This window comes from Scyliorhinus canicula, chromosome 7 (genome assembly GCF_902713615.1).
Source record: "Scyliorhinus canicula chromosome 7, sScyCan1.1, whole genome shotgun sequence".
Taxonomy (NCBI): Eukaryota; Metazoa; Chordata; class Chondrichthyes; order Carcharhiniformes; family Scyliorhinidae; genus Scyliorhinus; species Scyliorhinus canicula.
In genome coordinates this window covers 155,793,520-155,810,030 of record NC_052152.1, presented here as the reverse complement: position 1 = coordinate 155,810,030, position 16,511 = coordinate 155,793,520, and the positions used below count along the sequence as shown (strand labels likewise).

At 44.9% G+C, this 16,511-nt stretch overlaps 1 protein-coding gene across 1 annotated transcript in view; it reads right to left on the bottom strand.

Moving 5' to 3' along the window:
• zfp64 (zinc finger protein 64 homolog (mouse)) overlaps positions 1–16,511 on the bottom strand; it is a 74,793-nt gene that overhangs the window by 14,721 nt on the left and 43,561 nt on the right. Inside the window, exons 3-5 of the mRNA XM_038803121.1 lie at positions 12,782–12,952; positions 8,842–8,904; positions 7,153–7,404 (exon numbers count right to left, since the gene is read on the bottom strand). Of these exons, the coding sequence (XP_038659049.1) occupies positions 7,153–7,404; positions 8,842–8,904; positions 12,782–12,952 (486 nt within the window). The remainder of the gene's footprint in view (positions 1–7,152; positions 7,405–8,841; positions 8,905–12,781; positions 12,953–16,511) is intronic.

Genomic DNA, 16,511 nt, shown 5'->3' with positions numbered 1-16,511 from the left:
TCTATCTCTGTCTTAAAGAGACTCAGTGATAGGTTGTTCCTTGATCAGGTAGGGAAAACAATGCAAGTACTTGTGCTCCATCATGTAATAGGAAGGGTCTTGGTCCTTGAGCATTTCCAATCATGATCTAATCCTGTTATTGCCCCTCTGGCTCATACGTCTTGAACACTGACAGACTTTATGTGATGCTGTTGTTGCAAAGTCCACTAAAAAGCTTCCCCTTTGAGAAAATCCACCCCTGATGGTTCACCAGTGGCCCATCACCTCAAATGAAACAGCTTTCAATGTGAGAAATTATATGGGAACAAAGTGAATCCTGCATGAATTTGCAAGTTTCTTGTTAATTGCTCTTTAACAAGCAAAACAAGGTTTGTGTGATAAAGTGCAATATAGAACTCATTACTCAACTCAACCAATGGGCAAAAATTAATTAATGGCAACTCCGAACATTTCAATCCCCAAGATACTCACGTGTTGCACAGGGAAAAGTTAACCCTCAGGAGCTTCTGATGCTTTTGCATTCTTTCTTTGCCTTCGTCTCCTAGAGGTAATGTCACTTGGCTGTAGCACAGCATTGTATGCAGGGTACCCTCCAACCCCTCAACCTATTAATTCTCATTTGAGCTTCAACAGCAAGTGTTGTCAATCGAGAGAAATTAGCAACTGGAACCCTAGCCACTAGGTGTCACGCTATACTGAATTCATTCCAGTTTTTATATGACACATGATTTGTAACTCACCTCTTTATGGAACTGCTGTTATTCATATCTGTACAACAAATTTGAGATTGCCTTTCATGCATTCACTTCAAAGTGATAAAACAATTCTTAAAATTGATAAATTTCACATTAAACAACTGAAGCCAGACATTTCTAAGCACCTTCCAACCTATAAACCACCCTCATCAAACCAACAAACTCTGACTGACCTTAAGCTGTATTTACTTAAATTTTAATTTTATAGCCTTAAAGGGATGCATAGAGTTCAAGGATAACTCAATTTCAGCAAGGGAATAATGAGGAAGCTTTTACAGCAGATAGGCATCTAACAACATCTGCCATTTCGGATTTCTCCTGCGCTATTCAGCTCAGTCCACCTTCAGTGCACCTTTTCCCACTAAGTCACTGAAAATGCAAGTTGATAATACAACAGTATAACGGTAATCTGAGACCAAACTGAACAGGGCAACCAATGGTGTACCTCCTTAATCACACAGATCAAAGGATTGTGAAATTAATAGCGCAAGGAATGAAAGCAACATCCTGGGGTTACAACTGACCAGAAACAGAACTGGAATAGCCACATATATGCTGTGGCTAGAAGAGCAGATCAGAGGCTACGTATCCTGTGGCGCGTAATTCACCGCCTGACACCCCAGAACCTATCCACCATCCACAAGGCACAATTCAGGAGTGTGATGGAATACTTTCCACTTACCTGGACAAGTGCAGCTCCAACAAAAATCAAGAAGCTTGACACTATCCAGGACAATGCAGCCTACTTGTTCGGCACCCCATCCGCAATATTCACTCCTTCCGCCATGGATGCACAATAGCAGCTGTGTGTACCATCTAGAAGGTGCACTGTAGGAACTCACCAAGGTTCCTTCGACTGCACCTTCCAAACCCACGACCATTTAGAAGGGCAAGAGCAGCAAACACATGGGAACACCAACACCTGGAACTTCCCCTCCAGGTCATTCACCATCCTGACTAATAAATGCATCGCTGTTCCTTTACTGTTGCTGGGTCAAAGTCCTGGAACTTGCTCCCTAACAGCATAGTGGGTGCACCTACACCATGTGGACTGCAGCGGTTCAAGAAGTCGGTGGAGTTGTAGACAGTGCGGAAGGATGTTGCAGGTTACAGAGGGACATAGATAAGCTGCAGAGCTGGGCTGAGAGGTGGCAAATGGAGTTTAATGTGGAGAAGTGTGAGGTGATTCACTTTGGAAAGAATAACAGAAATGCGGAATATTTGGCTAATGGTAAAATTCTTGGTAGTGTGGATGAGCAGAGGGATCTCGGTGTCCATGTACATAGATCCCTGAAAGTTGCCACCCAGGTTGATAGGGTTGTGAAGAAGGCCTATGGTGTGTTGGCCTTTATTGGTAGAGGGATTGAGTTCCGGAGTCATGAGGTCATGTTGCAGTTGTATAAAACTCTAGTACGGCCGCATTTGGAGTATTGCGTACAGTTCTGGTCGCCTCATTATAGGAAGGACGTGGAAGCTTTGGAACGGGTGCAGAGGAGATTTACCAGGATGTTGCCTGGTATGGAGGGAAAATCTTATGAGGAAAGGCTGATGGACTTGAGGTTGTTTTCGTTAGAGAGAAGAAGGTTAAGAGGTGACTTAATAGAGGCATACAAAATGATCAGAGGGTTAGATAGGGTGGACAGCGAGAGCCTTCTCCCGCGATGGAGGTGGCTAGCACGAGGGGACATAGCCTTAAATTGAGGGGTAATAGATATAGGACAGAGGTCAGAGGTGGGTTTTTTACGCAAAGAGTGGTGAGGCCGTGGAATGCCCTACCTGCAACAGTAGTGAACACGCCAACATTGAGGGCATTTAAAAATTTATTGGATAAGCATCTGGATGATAAGGGCATAGTGTAGGTTAGATGGCCTTTAGATTTTTTCTATGTCGGTGCAACATCGAGGGCCGAAGGGCCTGTACTGCGCTGTATCGTTCTATGTTCTATGTTTAAGACGGCTCACCACCGCCTTCTCAAGAGAAGTATGAAATGGGCAACAACTACTGGCCCAGCCAGTGAAGCCTGCATGCGATGAATGAATAAAAAATAAGAATGTAGTCCATATTTAAAAATAAATAAATTTAGAGCACCCAATTCATTTTTTCCAATTAAGGGCAATTTAGCATGGCTAATCCACCAACTCTGCACATCTTTGGGCTGTGGGGGGAAATCCACGCAAACATGGAGAGAATGTGCAAACTCCACACAGACAGTGACCCAGAGCCGGGATCGAACCTGGGACCTCAGCACCGTGAGACATCAGTGCTAACCTGTGCGCCATCGAGCTGCCCGCAGTCCACATTTAAAGCCATGAATAGGACACTCCTTTGGTTATCGATCAAAAACGTAGTCAAAGATGCAGGTTTCACGGAATGTCTTAAAGGCAAAGTGGGGGTGTAGAGAAGTGGTGAGTTGTAAGGATGGAATTCCACAACTTGCGGCCTAGGCAGCTGAAGGCAAAGTTACCAATGGTGGGACGATGAAAATGAGGGATGTGCAGCATGCCAGAATCAGAAGAGTGCAGAGGTTTGTTGTAGGACTGGAGCAGGTTACAGAGGTAGGGAGGGGTGAGCCCTCAGAGGGATTTGAACACAAGGATGAGAATTTTAAATGAGGCATTGCAGGAGCTGGAGAAAATGTAGAAAACAAGAAAGCAGTCTCATGAAAAGGAGGAAATAAATAACCTGCAAAAGAGCATGGGCCTGATTTAACGGAAACGCTTTGAAGTGTCATTTGTGGTGGGGTTTGCTGGGAGTTAAGTTCGTCACTTTTTTGGGGCCCTGGCGAGTTTCTCAGCAGTTTTGCCCACACATGCTTGCCCACGCTTCTTTAGGCCTCCCTCCACCTTCCAGGGCTCCAGTTACCCCCTCCCCCCAACCTCCCAGAGGCCCCTTCTTACCTGCTCTGCACCCCTCCATTCTTCATACCCTTCCTCCACCCTGCTTTCATGTGCATGGCCCCCCTCAAGCTCTGACCTTTGGCAGTGTCGCCCTGGCAGTGCTCCTGCCGGCTTGGCAGTGCCATCTGGGCACCGTGGTAGTGCCAGGATGCCAGTACCAAGGTGCCCACATTCCAGGGGGAGGGCCAGGGGGCCACCCTGCACTACCCCGGGCCACCACCAGGGGCTTCTGATGGCCTGGGTAATCCCCGGGTGCGGACCAGTACTGAACGGCACTTGGCTGAATAGGCCGTTAGATCCCGGGAGACCAGTAGATACCGGATAAGTAGGCCTCAAGTAGGTTTACGGCCTACTTACACAAGAGCAGCTTGGTCCTGTCCATTGTGGGCGGGTTCCTGATCCCGATGCCTCGCAGGACTTGGGTAGATCCCACAAGGCAACATGGCTGCCGCGAAGCCCGTGGGAGGCTTCACCCAGGATCTACTGGTCACGTCGTGCTTTCATTATTTAAAGGAGAAATATTAATAGTGACGTGCAGCGAGAGCAATTCTGGTCAATTTGCTGCCCACAAAGTACCAAATAAATGATTTTCTATTGGCTCCAGAATACTGGTTGAGGTTGCGTCCTGCTGAGTCATGGGCAGTTGGAACAATCAGTGTGCTACTTGGTTGATTGCAGCAAAATGATAGTGGAATATGAATATGTCATCAAACCCAACTTGCACTGAATTACAATGGTCCAACTTGCTTCTGACAGGAGCGCTGGCCGCTTAAATGGGGGCCACTTGACATAATCAGAGGAAACACTGGTTGAAGCTGAGGAAATGATAAGTACATGTTGAAGGTGTTATGTCAAGGTGCAGGAAATAAAAAGAGTAATTTGTCTCGAGACTGAGTGCTGCAACCACTGTGGTTTGTAATTTATATAAACCACCTTGAAACTGAAATTCAGTAGAAAATGGTTAGATGTACAGAAGATACCAAACTAGCAGAAACAGTGCTACCAGAAGACAGCTCAGAAATTCCAGCTCCTGTACAAAGGTGTGTGGGTGATTGCAACAAGTGATGTATGAAATTTAATGTAGAAAAATGAAAAACATAATACATTAAAGGAAAAAGGAAAGTGACATATAATTTATTGGGATTGGTGTCAAAATATTTGACGATCAACATTGAACCTTTACACACCCAACGATAAACACGATCAATCAAAGCATAGCAGCAATCAAAAACACTGTAATCAAAATGACAACCGCAAATCAGAAGAGTTAAAAATGAACCGTTATGGGCAGCACAGTGGCGCAGTGGTTATCACTGCTTCCTCATTGCGCCGAGGACCCATGTTTGATCCCAGCCCTGGTTCACTGTCTGTGTGGAGTTTGCAAATTCTTCCTGTGTTTGTGTGGCTCTCACCCCCATAACACAAAGATGTGCAGGATACGTGGATTGGTATGCTAAATTGCCCCTTAATTGGGAAACAAAAAGAATTGGGTACTTTAATTTTGAAAGAAATAAGCCCTCATTGTGCTCAAGTCAGACTACACTTTGACCACTGCATCCAGTTCTAGTTGCCATGGAAAGAGCTTGACCTCCACTATTAGGAGACTGAGAAAAGACTGAAAAAGCTTGGGCGAGATTCTCCCAAAACGGGAGAAATCGTAAAGCTGGCGTAAAACCCGGGCGGGTTTTACGGCAGCGCGCCCCTTCCCGACCGGGGACCGATTCTGGTCCCCGGTCGGGGCTAGCAGCCCGACGCCGTAGGCTCCGGCAAGACGGGCTTAACAAAAATCGTTAAGCCCGCTTGCCGGAGTTAGCGCCGGCTGACGCGTCATATGACGTCAGCCGCGCATGCGCAGTTTGGAAGACTCCAACCTGCGCATGCGCGGGTGAAGTCATCGCGTTTTTGCGCGAAACCCGCGCATGCGCGGGCCGGGTTGCCCCTCAGCCGCCCCGCGAATGGATACTGCGGGGCGGCGGAAGGACAAGTAGTGCGCGGGCATCGGGCCCGCTGCCCGCGATCGGTGCCCACCGATCGCGGGCCCATGGCACCGCCGTGCCAATCGGTGCCATGGTTATTAATAGCGAGTTTGTGACGCCGTTTTTACGAATGGCAAGACCAGGTGTGTTTGCCGTTCGTAAAAACGGCGGAAAGGGCTGGGACTTCGGCCCATCTAACAGCTGAGAATCGCTGCCGGCCGTAAAAAAACGGCGGCAGCGATTCGGGTCGGGACTTCGGCGGGGGGGGGGGGGGGGGGGGGGGGGGGGCGGGAGAATAGCGGGAGGGCGGCAAAAGTGTCGGGAAGGCCCTCCCGCTATTCTCCCACCCGTCGTGGGGGTCGGAGAATTTCGCCCAGCGGGTTTTACAGCATGCAAAGGAGACTTTTCAAAGCTGCCGATTTATCGATGTTCGTGGGCTAAAAATGCAGAAAAGGGTAGTGCCTCAAAATAGCCTCAGCTCAATCAATTTCTCCAAATGTTAATGCAATGGTTCATTACTTGAATCTCCGTTCAACCAGAGGTGTGAACAGAGGAAGCAAACAAAATTTAAAACGTAAATTTAGCTGCTTTACCGTACCTTCATTCAATTCAAAACCTCTTTATGTACGCATTTCAATCTGGCTTGCACCATGAGTAAGCAGGCTGAACAGTATGAGTAACAATATGGCTCATCTTTATTTCTATTTTAATAACTTTTGCTGAATGTGACCTATGCCAGATTTTAGGATACTGCATCAGGCCCTCCATGTAAAATGAGTTTGTGATCATGGCTCTGAACCATCTGAAGCAGATGCTTCTGAACGTCTTAATTAATTGATGGGCTGAATGGCCTCCTTCTGCACTGTAAAATCTATGACCTCCTTCTGCACTGTTGGATTGGATTTGTTTATTGTCACATGTAAAGAGGTAGTGAAAATTATTTTTCTGCGAGCAGCACAACAGATCATTAAGTACATGGGAAGAAAACGGGATTAAAAGAAAATACATAACAGGGAATTTAAAAAAGATTAGAACGATTGTAAGTTAAATAAAAAGTGGATCTGTTAGCGAGAGCTCGCAGTGAGTCGCCTTGCTCCGGCGCCATCTTCGGAATGGTGACCAGAATGGTCACTGTAAATTCTATGACCTCCTTCTGCACTGTAAATTCTATGACCTCCTTCTGCACTGTAAATTGTATGATCTATGAACAAATTTAGGGCATTCTTCTGGTCTAACCTTTTAGTCCCATCTGCATCCAAGTTAAACCAATAAATGTAACTCAGCTGGGTTATTAGGGCATTATTTTCTCTCCGGTTGGGCGCCTTTCCTAAAAACGAGAAAAACTCATTGTATGTATTTGATTAATGTTCTGTTAGGGTGTGACGAAGTTCGATGTGCAGATTTGAATCACTGTGCAACTAAGTTACTGCAACAAGCTGGTTTCCTGTATCTTCATTCAATTCATAACAACCTCTATACACATGCCGTTTCAATCTGGACTACACCTTGAGTAAGGAGTCTTACCGGTGTGAGAACGGAGATGAATAATGAGCTGGCTAGAGCTGTGACTAGCATAAGGGCATATTTGACATTTAAACGGACGCTCATCAGAATGGATCCTGAGGTGCTTCTTCAGGCTGCTGCTGTCTGCTGCTGCATAGTTACAGTGCTGGCATTTATGTGGCTTCTCTCCAGTATGCGACCGATTATGCATCTTCAGCTTATCCAGACGACTGAACCTCTTGTTGCAAATGTCACATTTGAAGGGTTTCTCACCTACAAAAGAGCACAGTTTAAACACAATATAAACATCCTGAAAAAGAATATGGGCCTGTGCTGATGGACTGCACTACTGGTCTTTCCTGAATGAGCATTTTCTTCTATAAATGTGCGCTACTTGAATTGCAGCAAAATCATTTCACTTGGGGGAGAGGTAAACATTCAGTTAACTATTAGAATCAAGTCAGAAGTTATGAAATTTATGACTGCTAATTAACTACTCAGGCTAAGGGCACAGTTTGAAACAATCAATGTACAATGGGAGCTTCAGGGCACTGGTGAACTATTCCTCAACACTATTTTCACTATGGTTGGAGTGACTGATTACTGATTCAGAAAATATGCACGATAAGAATGCAAGAATTCAAGTTAAGAGGTGTGAAAATGAGGAAATAAGCAAAAGAACAATGATCCTGTGGATGGAATAGTTAAAACGTCCACTCCATCAGGGTTGAGTAGAGCTGCAGCATGTACAAACAGAACATGTTCAAATTTCCCCTTTATTACCACAAATTCACATGTAAACCGTCTTCCTTGGATACTCGAAGGGACAGAGCTTTGCTGGGCAATGTAGGGGCACTTGCATCAAAATTTCACATAGAAAATCATATATCTATAGCATTGCAAAACCACCTCATTTGTGGTAACCTATTCCCACTCTCAGATGACTGATAAAAATAACAATGGACTAAGGCATATAATGCCATTTGTTAAAAATCCGCACTGTTAGAAAAAGCGATGCAGTTAAAATGAGGAATTTTGACTCCAGTGATTAACAGATGGAAAAGGCATAAGGTTTCTGGGTCATTTAAACCCGAGACCCCCCAGTTTGATTTCTAAACAAGTGTTCAGCTAGCTGATTCTATCTGTATGTAGGTAAGAGTCCTCTAATCAACCTCAGTGCTCCTAGGGATCTGACAGTCAGCATGGGTGCTCAATCCTGACTGCGGTTCAGTAGCATCTTTTGCATAATGAAAGTAGGTAGGTGCTAAGGGAGGACAGAACTGGGCTCAGTCACAATAGGCCCCAGTAGCTGAACAACCTAGAAAGAATCAGTCTCAGGTCAAGCATTAGCAATGGTCAGCAAGGGCTGGCAGAGCTTGTGAGCTGGCTTCCCAACCGGAGTCAACATCTGCAGGAAGGACAGGGAGGGGCCACAACACTGCTCAATTGTACAGAAATGCAGGTATTGTAAGGAGAAAGATTTCTAGTTTTTATTTGGAAAGGCAAGTATTGGCAGAATCAACATTGAACTTGAACTTTGAAATGTCTTCCCATTTTACCTCTGTATACAGCCTCAATTTAAAAGTTGATAATAAAACCCAGGTGTTGTGTTGCTTACTTGCTGGTTGGTGTAGGCTCGAAAAGAAAATCACAAAAAGTATTTAAATTCGATGGCATTTAGGTAGTAGTGCCATCACAGATTGGTCTTACCTGTATGAGTTCTTAAATGTCGATCTAAATCTTTATTTCCATGGGATGTTTTAAATGCACAACCTAGTGGCAAAGAAAATAAATAAGATAGCATTTTTGTCGGGTGTACAGCTTTTGTACATCACATGAAACAATCCTGTCAGGCTCTCCTGAGGATTTGTCAGCTAAGACTTGTTTGGTGTGGTTCTAAGCTCCACAGACCAGGACTTTCCAGTCCTTCCCGCTGCCTGGAACTGTCCCTGGTGTTTCATTTATGATCAGGCCAAGTCAGCCAATCTCAGCCCAATCAGCAACGGGGAGAAGACAGCAGGCCTCAGTGCCCCAAGGCAATGAAGAGGGGAATAAAAAATGTTAGCCAATGCTCTGCTTTTTGATTGCTGTCTTGTGCCAGACCCCTGTCAGTCACCCACCTACCCCAGAGAGAGCACCTGCAGACAACAGTTGAGGACAGGATCCTGCAGTAAAATCACCTGCTCGCATGAAATGAATGACCATGCGGGAAGGTCCAGGTGCTAACTAATGCTTGTGGAAATCACCTCAACATGAAGCCGTGCCTTCAGAAGCAGCAAAAAGAAACTATTTGTGAATTATGCCTCGAGTATTGATGGTTACATCAGACAGTCTAATGCGATGCGGTAGCTGTGCAGAAATTCATTCAATGGCCAAGGCTGTCATTCTCCACAAATTCCAAACTATATTGAATTCTAATTGGTTGTTATAGAGCTTCACCATAAAAAAAACTTGTCAGAAATTGTTCGCCGTAGCACTGTTTTGAACAGCATTACCACTTCTATCGCCCAGGAGCACAGAGCTCCCTCGAGTGCAGCAATGATGGCAATTTGGCCCAAACCTGACATCATAAAGCCCAAGTGGTTGTATTTGATACCCGGATTCCAAATCCAGATAATAAATATCAATGCAGTGTCAGCGTTGTTTACCCAAGAAAAAAACAAGTGGGAAACAGCCTTGCAGTAGCTTCAATTAAAGGGCCAAGCACCCGGATTGCAAAGAAATGAATTTATTTGGAGCTTTTCCTATCGTAAAGTCTTGAAATACTAATCTTAACAACAAATGTGAAGGAGAGTCAGACATGCAACAGCTTGGAACAGATATTTTCCATCAGCTACTGCTTTACAGATTCAACTTCTTAATATACTAGGTCTTCTTAACTATTATACTAGGCATCTGAGTTAAGAAGGAAAGACACAGTGTGCGGTGAAGAGGTTTTTCAATCTTGCACAGGGCCAAAGACTTCATAACAAACTGTAATCTCACTGCCTCAACAAGGACATGAATGGGATAAAGGTTAGATAAGAATGTAAGGAGAATGTAGAGGGATATGGACAGGGTGAGTGAATGGACAAGAACAGGGCAGATGGAATACAATGTGGCTGTGGTGATATGACTAGGAGGTTTACGGTAACTATCTGCCATTGGTGCAGAACACCCGCTGCCCATTGGCTCAGGCCGGTCATGTGACTCTCGGCTGGTTGGTTGAGACTAGTCATGTGACTGCTCACCGATTGGTCGGGAGGCAAGTAGTCCCGCCTACGAGGTGGGGTATCAGAACCCGTAGGACCCGGCAGTCGGCCTTTCTCTGTAAGTCGACTGCCGGGCACCCAACTAGTTGATTAAAGCCTAATGTTTGGATCTTCATCTCGACTCGTGTCCAATTGATGGTACATCAGTGGCAAAGTGTGAAGTTATTCAATTTGGTAAATAAAAAGCCAAATATTTTTTGTACGGTGAAAGACTGGGAAATGTGCGCAATCAGAGGAACTTGGGTGCCCTTGTCCAAAAATCATCATGCAGGTACAGGAGGTAATTAGGAAATTAGATGATATGTTAGCTTTTGTTACAAAGGGATTAGTGTATAAAAGTAAAGTTGCCTCACTACAATTATATAGGGTATTGATATGGCCTTCTCCTGGAGCAAGGGGTGCAGCTTTGGACACCTTGCCTAAAGAAGGATATACTTGCCCTCAAGGGAGTGCAACGAAGGTCCATTAGGCTGGTTCCTGGGATGAGAGTATTGTTCTATGAGATTGAGCAGACTAGGCATACATTTCCTGGAGTTTAGAAAATGAGTGACAATCCAACTGAAACATAAAATTCTTTAAGGGTTTGACAGATACTGAGAAAATGTTTCTCATTGCTTCAGAGTATAGAAAAAACAGGGGGTGTGGCGGCGTCACAGTCTCAGAATATTTAGAGCGGAGATCAGGTAAAATGTCTTTATTCCAGAGTTGTGAATCTTTGGAATTCTCTAGCCCAGAGAGCTGTGGATGCACAGTCATTAAATGTATCCAAGACAGCAGAGGCCGATAGATTTTTGTGTACTAACGGAATGAGGGAAGATGAGGATAGTGCAGGAAGGTGGAGTTTAGGTAGAACATCAGCTTAAGTGGCAGAGCAGGCTGGAGGGGCCAAATTGCCTACTCCAGTTCCTGTTTCTTATGTTCTTGTGATACTTCAAGCAGATGGACAATCAAAGTTTGAGGGCCCGAATAACACCTGCATTAACCTGCAAAGATGACCACGATCAATGATATTTTATACAGTGCTTGTTTACTATGCTGTCTTTATATAAATTTCATTTCATAGAATTTACAGTGCAGAAGGAGGCCATTCAGCCCATCAAGTCTGTACCGGCCCTGGGAAAGAGCATCCTACCCCAAGCTCACACCTCCAACCTATTCCCACAACCCAGTAACGCCACCTATCCTTTTTGGACACTAAGGGCAAGTTAGCATGACCAATCCACCTAACCTGTACATCTTTGGACTGTGTGAGGAAACTGGAGCACCCGGTGGAAACCCACGCAGACACAGGGAGAATGTGCAGACACCGCACAGACAGTCACCCAAGCGGGAATCAAACCTGGGACCCTGGAGTTGTGAAGCAACAGTGCTAACCACTGTGCTACCATGCCGCCCACATGTTCATATATCAATTTTAAATAAAAAGTAAAGGTTCAGAAAAGTCATAAATGTAGATCCGTAGATACAAAAATTTAATTTGAAAAGACATTCCACCTGCAACTCATTCATTAAATGTGTTCAAATCATGTACATTTGGGCAGAATTACTTTCCATCATCTGCCACCATACAGCTTCTATTTCTTAATCTTGTGTTGAACAAGCTATGAAGTTGCATTGTGCTGTGTAGAAACTTATTTTTTTTAATTAATTCATGGGATGTGGGCAAGGCTGGTCAAGCCAGCATTTATTACACATCCCTAATTACCCTTGAGAAGGTGGTGGTGAACTGCCTTCTTGAACCACTGCAGTCTATGTATTGTAAGTATACTTACTGCGCCGTTAGGGAGGGAGTTCTAGGATTTTGACCCAGTGACAGTGAAGGAATGGAGATCTATTTCCAAGACACGATGGTGAATGGCTTGGAGGAGAACCTCCAGGTGGTGATGTTCCCATGCATCTGCTGCCTTGTCTTTCAGGTCATCGTGAGCTTGAAAGTGCTTTCTAAGGAAGCTTGGTGAGTTCCTACAGTGCATCTTGTAGATGGTGCAGACGGCTGCCATAGTTTGTGGTGGTCGACGGAGTGACAGTTTGTGGCTGGGATGTCAATCAATCAAGCGGGCTGCTTTGTCCTCGATGGTGTCAGGCTCCTTGAGTGTTGTTGGAGCTGCAATCATCCAAGCAAGTGGAGAGTATTCCATTACACTCCTGACTTGGAGGTGGTGGACAGGCTTTGGGTTGCCAAGAGGCAAGTTACTCGCCACAGGATTCCTAGCCTCTTGACATTATTTTCACCAGGGTGACTGCTTTAGCCACATAGCCAGCATCAAAATCAAGTTTTCAGTTAACTATTTTATCCACATATAATAATCAGAACTGGAATCATACAAGATGAAAATCCAGTCCTGAGTATTACAAGAACTCTTGAATATGATTAACCACTTAAAGGATTCTATACATACCTGGATAGCAGCACGTTAGTTTCTTTTGTGTTGCTGAAGTGGATTTAGATTTTTTTGGAGTTGGTCTGGTGGGTCCCAGGGATAGATTAGAAACTTGACCCGCACTGCTCGTACTGGGTACATACGTCTGATACCCTTGTTCAAAACCAAATTCGGTCAACCGGTTGGAAACTGTAAAAATAGAATTAACATGAATTGTACAAATAGCTCTTCTACAAGTTATTAACAGCTTTGTTTGTAAAAACAGAGTTTTGCTTTACAAGTTGAGCGAATGCTAATATTCAAGATATGAATCCTCCTTCTCTGGAAATTCTGTGCCTTTTGTTATGCGTCCTCTTGTGCATCGCTGCTCCCAGACCTGCAAGAGATCACATATTTCCTCCGACCTTTCCTCTCTCACCTTATTGAGCAGATCTTTGCTTCGATTGCCAAGCACCTCCTCCTGACAATGAACAGTAATTTTGTGCATGGAGAATCAGAGGTGCTTGCACCCACCTGACTGCTCTACAAGCCCAGCCAGCAGTCACCCTGTTTTACTTACTCACCCCACACGCCTGCAAACTTTAAAGACACTACCAAGTATTTTTAGCTATGCAAGCTCTGTTTGAAAGAGTGTCTTGCGTCCAGTATCAGTTCAGCTTTTTAAACCTCAAGGACCAACAGGTAGGTTATAATGATATCCCAGGTGCCAACATCTAATAACACATCTCCTTCTCACAGTAAGCAGCATCCATGCTGAATCCATTTGGTGGGGTGGGAGGATAAGATAGGCTAACAAGGGTTCACTGAGCGATACACAAGAGCATGAGTACTACAGGAGCAAGTAACGGTGGGCAGCAAAGAGGAGGAGTCTAAGAGACAGGCAAACTGCTCAAGTCTTTCAGTAGCTTCTCCCTGCCGTATAGTACACATTTTGGGTGCATTTTGACTGACCATTATCATGTCAAATTGAACACAGGTACTTTCCCATCAAATTATGTGCATAATGTATTTATTTACTTGTCCTCAGAATGCCTTAAAGCATGGATTAATTCTCAAGGGCAATCACTACTAACGGCCTGGATTGTATTTTATTTATTTATTTTAATTTTGAAAAAAAAATTAGAGTACCCAATTCTTTTTTTCCCAATTAAGGGGCAACTTAGTGTGGCCAATTCACCTACTCTGCACATCTTTTTGGGTTGCGGGGGTGAGACCCAAGCAGACACGGGGAGAATGTGCAAACTCCACACGGACACTGACCCGGGGCTGGAATCAAACCTGGGTCTTTGGCACTGTGAGACAGCAGTGCTAACCACTGCCCCACCGTTCTGCCCCCGTGACCTGGATTTTATTGTGAGAGGCGAAGGAAAGGTTTTTGCTGTTCCACCTCCTGTGCAGTTTCCCAAATACTTTTAGAGAGAGTGTGTCAGCCAAAATTTCTACTCTTCTGATGTCAGCCTCATGGAGAATCCTCACTGTCACATGCAGACAGCAGAGCAAGGAAAAGTAGATTCCAATTAAATCATCGCACAGAAACAAAATAAAGAAAGAAAGATTGAGACATGCAAATAAAAGTGCAAAACCGAAAAATATTTTTTTCTCCCAAACAGGTATTCCACATGAATTGTCTTCTGATGGAATGATACTGCACACCGATCAGATTAGTTTTCTCAGGGCTACAGGGGTTCTTCAGTAGTAATATCACTTCATACATAATTTAAAAAGTCAGTTATTCCTGAGTGAAGCCCTATCTTTTTCAGCCCTTTTTAATGTTACAGCAGATAATTTGCCAATGTTTGTGCCATGACGGTTATTTATTTGCCGATTCCATCAGCGAAGGTTGCAGGAATACAACTAGAGGACGATAACAACTTTCAGATTTCCACGTTTAACTGCGTATGTGTTGATGTTAAAGTTGTTGTTGTCACTTTTTAAAAATAAATTTAGATTACCCAATTATTTTTTCCAATTAAGGGGCAATTTAGCGTGGCCAATCCACCTACTCTGCACATTTTTGGGTTGTGGGGGCGAAACCCACGCAGACACGGGGAGAATATGCAAACTCCATACGGACGGTGACCCAGAGCCGGGATCGAACCTGGGACCTCAGCGCCATGAGGCGGTTGTGCTAACCACTAGGCCACCGTGCTGCCCTGTTGTCACTTTTAACCAGGAATAATGGCAAGTGCTAACAGACTTGCGGGGGGTGGGCGCGCTAATTACGTTCATATGTTTTGGGCCTGTCCAAAGCTCGAGGAGTACTGAAAGGAGGTTTTTAGGGTAATTTCCAAGGTGGTGCACGTGGAACTAGACCCAGGTCCCCGGGGGGCCATATTCGGGGTGTCGGACCAGCCACGGTTGGAAACGGATGCGGAGGCAGATATCGTAGCCTTCGCCTCGTTGATCGCCCGAAGGCGGATCCTGCTGGGATGGAGAGCAGCCTCTCCACCCTGTGTCCTGGCGTGGCGGGGGGACCTGTTGGAATAATTGACCCTTGAGAAGGTTAAGTTTGAACGGAGGGGAAGCTCGGAGGGGTTCTACAAGCCATGGGCAATATTTATTATGCACTTTCAAGAACTGGATTACATCGAACATTAGTGGGGGGGGGGGGGGGGGGAGAGAGGGGAAGAGTTGGTGGGAGGGGGGGCCGTGTATATTAAGGATGATTATGGGTAATCCTAGATTCCTTTTTGTGATTTGTTTATGTAAACATGCAGGCTGATGTTTGGGGGTTGGTGGGAGGATGGGATTGTTGTTATGGGGATTGACATATCTGTTGCTGATTATAGTTTATTGTTGGTGGTTGTAAATTCGGGAGAAAATGTGAAAAAGGAGAATAAAAATGTTTTTATAAAAAAAAGTCGGATCAGCCCAATCAACATCCTGAAGATCATCGATGACCAGGATCTTCACTGGGCCAGCCACATAAATATTCTGGCTACAAGGGCAGACCAGGGCCTGATGACTCACTTCCTGACACCCAAAGCCTATCCACCATCTACAAGCCACAAGCCAGAAGTGTGATGGAATACTCCCAACTTGCTCCCAACGTAGCTCTTTTAAAAATAAATTTAAGTGCCAATTCGATTTTTTTTACAATTAAGGGGCAATTTAGCATGGTCAATCCACCTAATCTGCACAGCTTTGGATTGTGGGGACGAGACCCACGCAGACAAGGGGACATATGCAAACTCCACACTGACAGTGACCCATAGGCGCTAACCATTGTGCCACCGGGCCGCTCCGGAAGAGTGTAGCTCCAACAATATTCAAGAAGCTTGACACCATCCAGTTAAGAAGCTAGACTGATTGGCACAATATCCAACACCTTAAGCATTCATTCCCTCCACCACAAGCTGGCCAGGGCTGCAGTGTGTATCATACAAACAAACAAATTAGGAATAACCTCCAAGATGCACTGCAATAACTCGCCAAGGCTTCTTTGACAATATCTCCTACACTGACAACTTCTATCATTTATTAAGACAAGGGCAGCAGGTGCATGGGAGCATCACCAACTGTAAGTCACACACCATCCCGACCTGAAAATCTATTATTAACAGTTAAATTATTATATTAAGTCTTTGTGTCTCCCATTTTGGCGACACAGTGGTTAGCACTGCTGCCTCACAACGGAAGAGACCAGGTTCAATTCAGCCTTTGTCACGGGCTGCGTGGAGTTGTGACATTCTCCCCGTGTCTGCGTGGGTTTCCTCTAGGTGCTCCGGTCTCCTCTCCCAGTCCATAG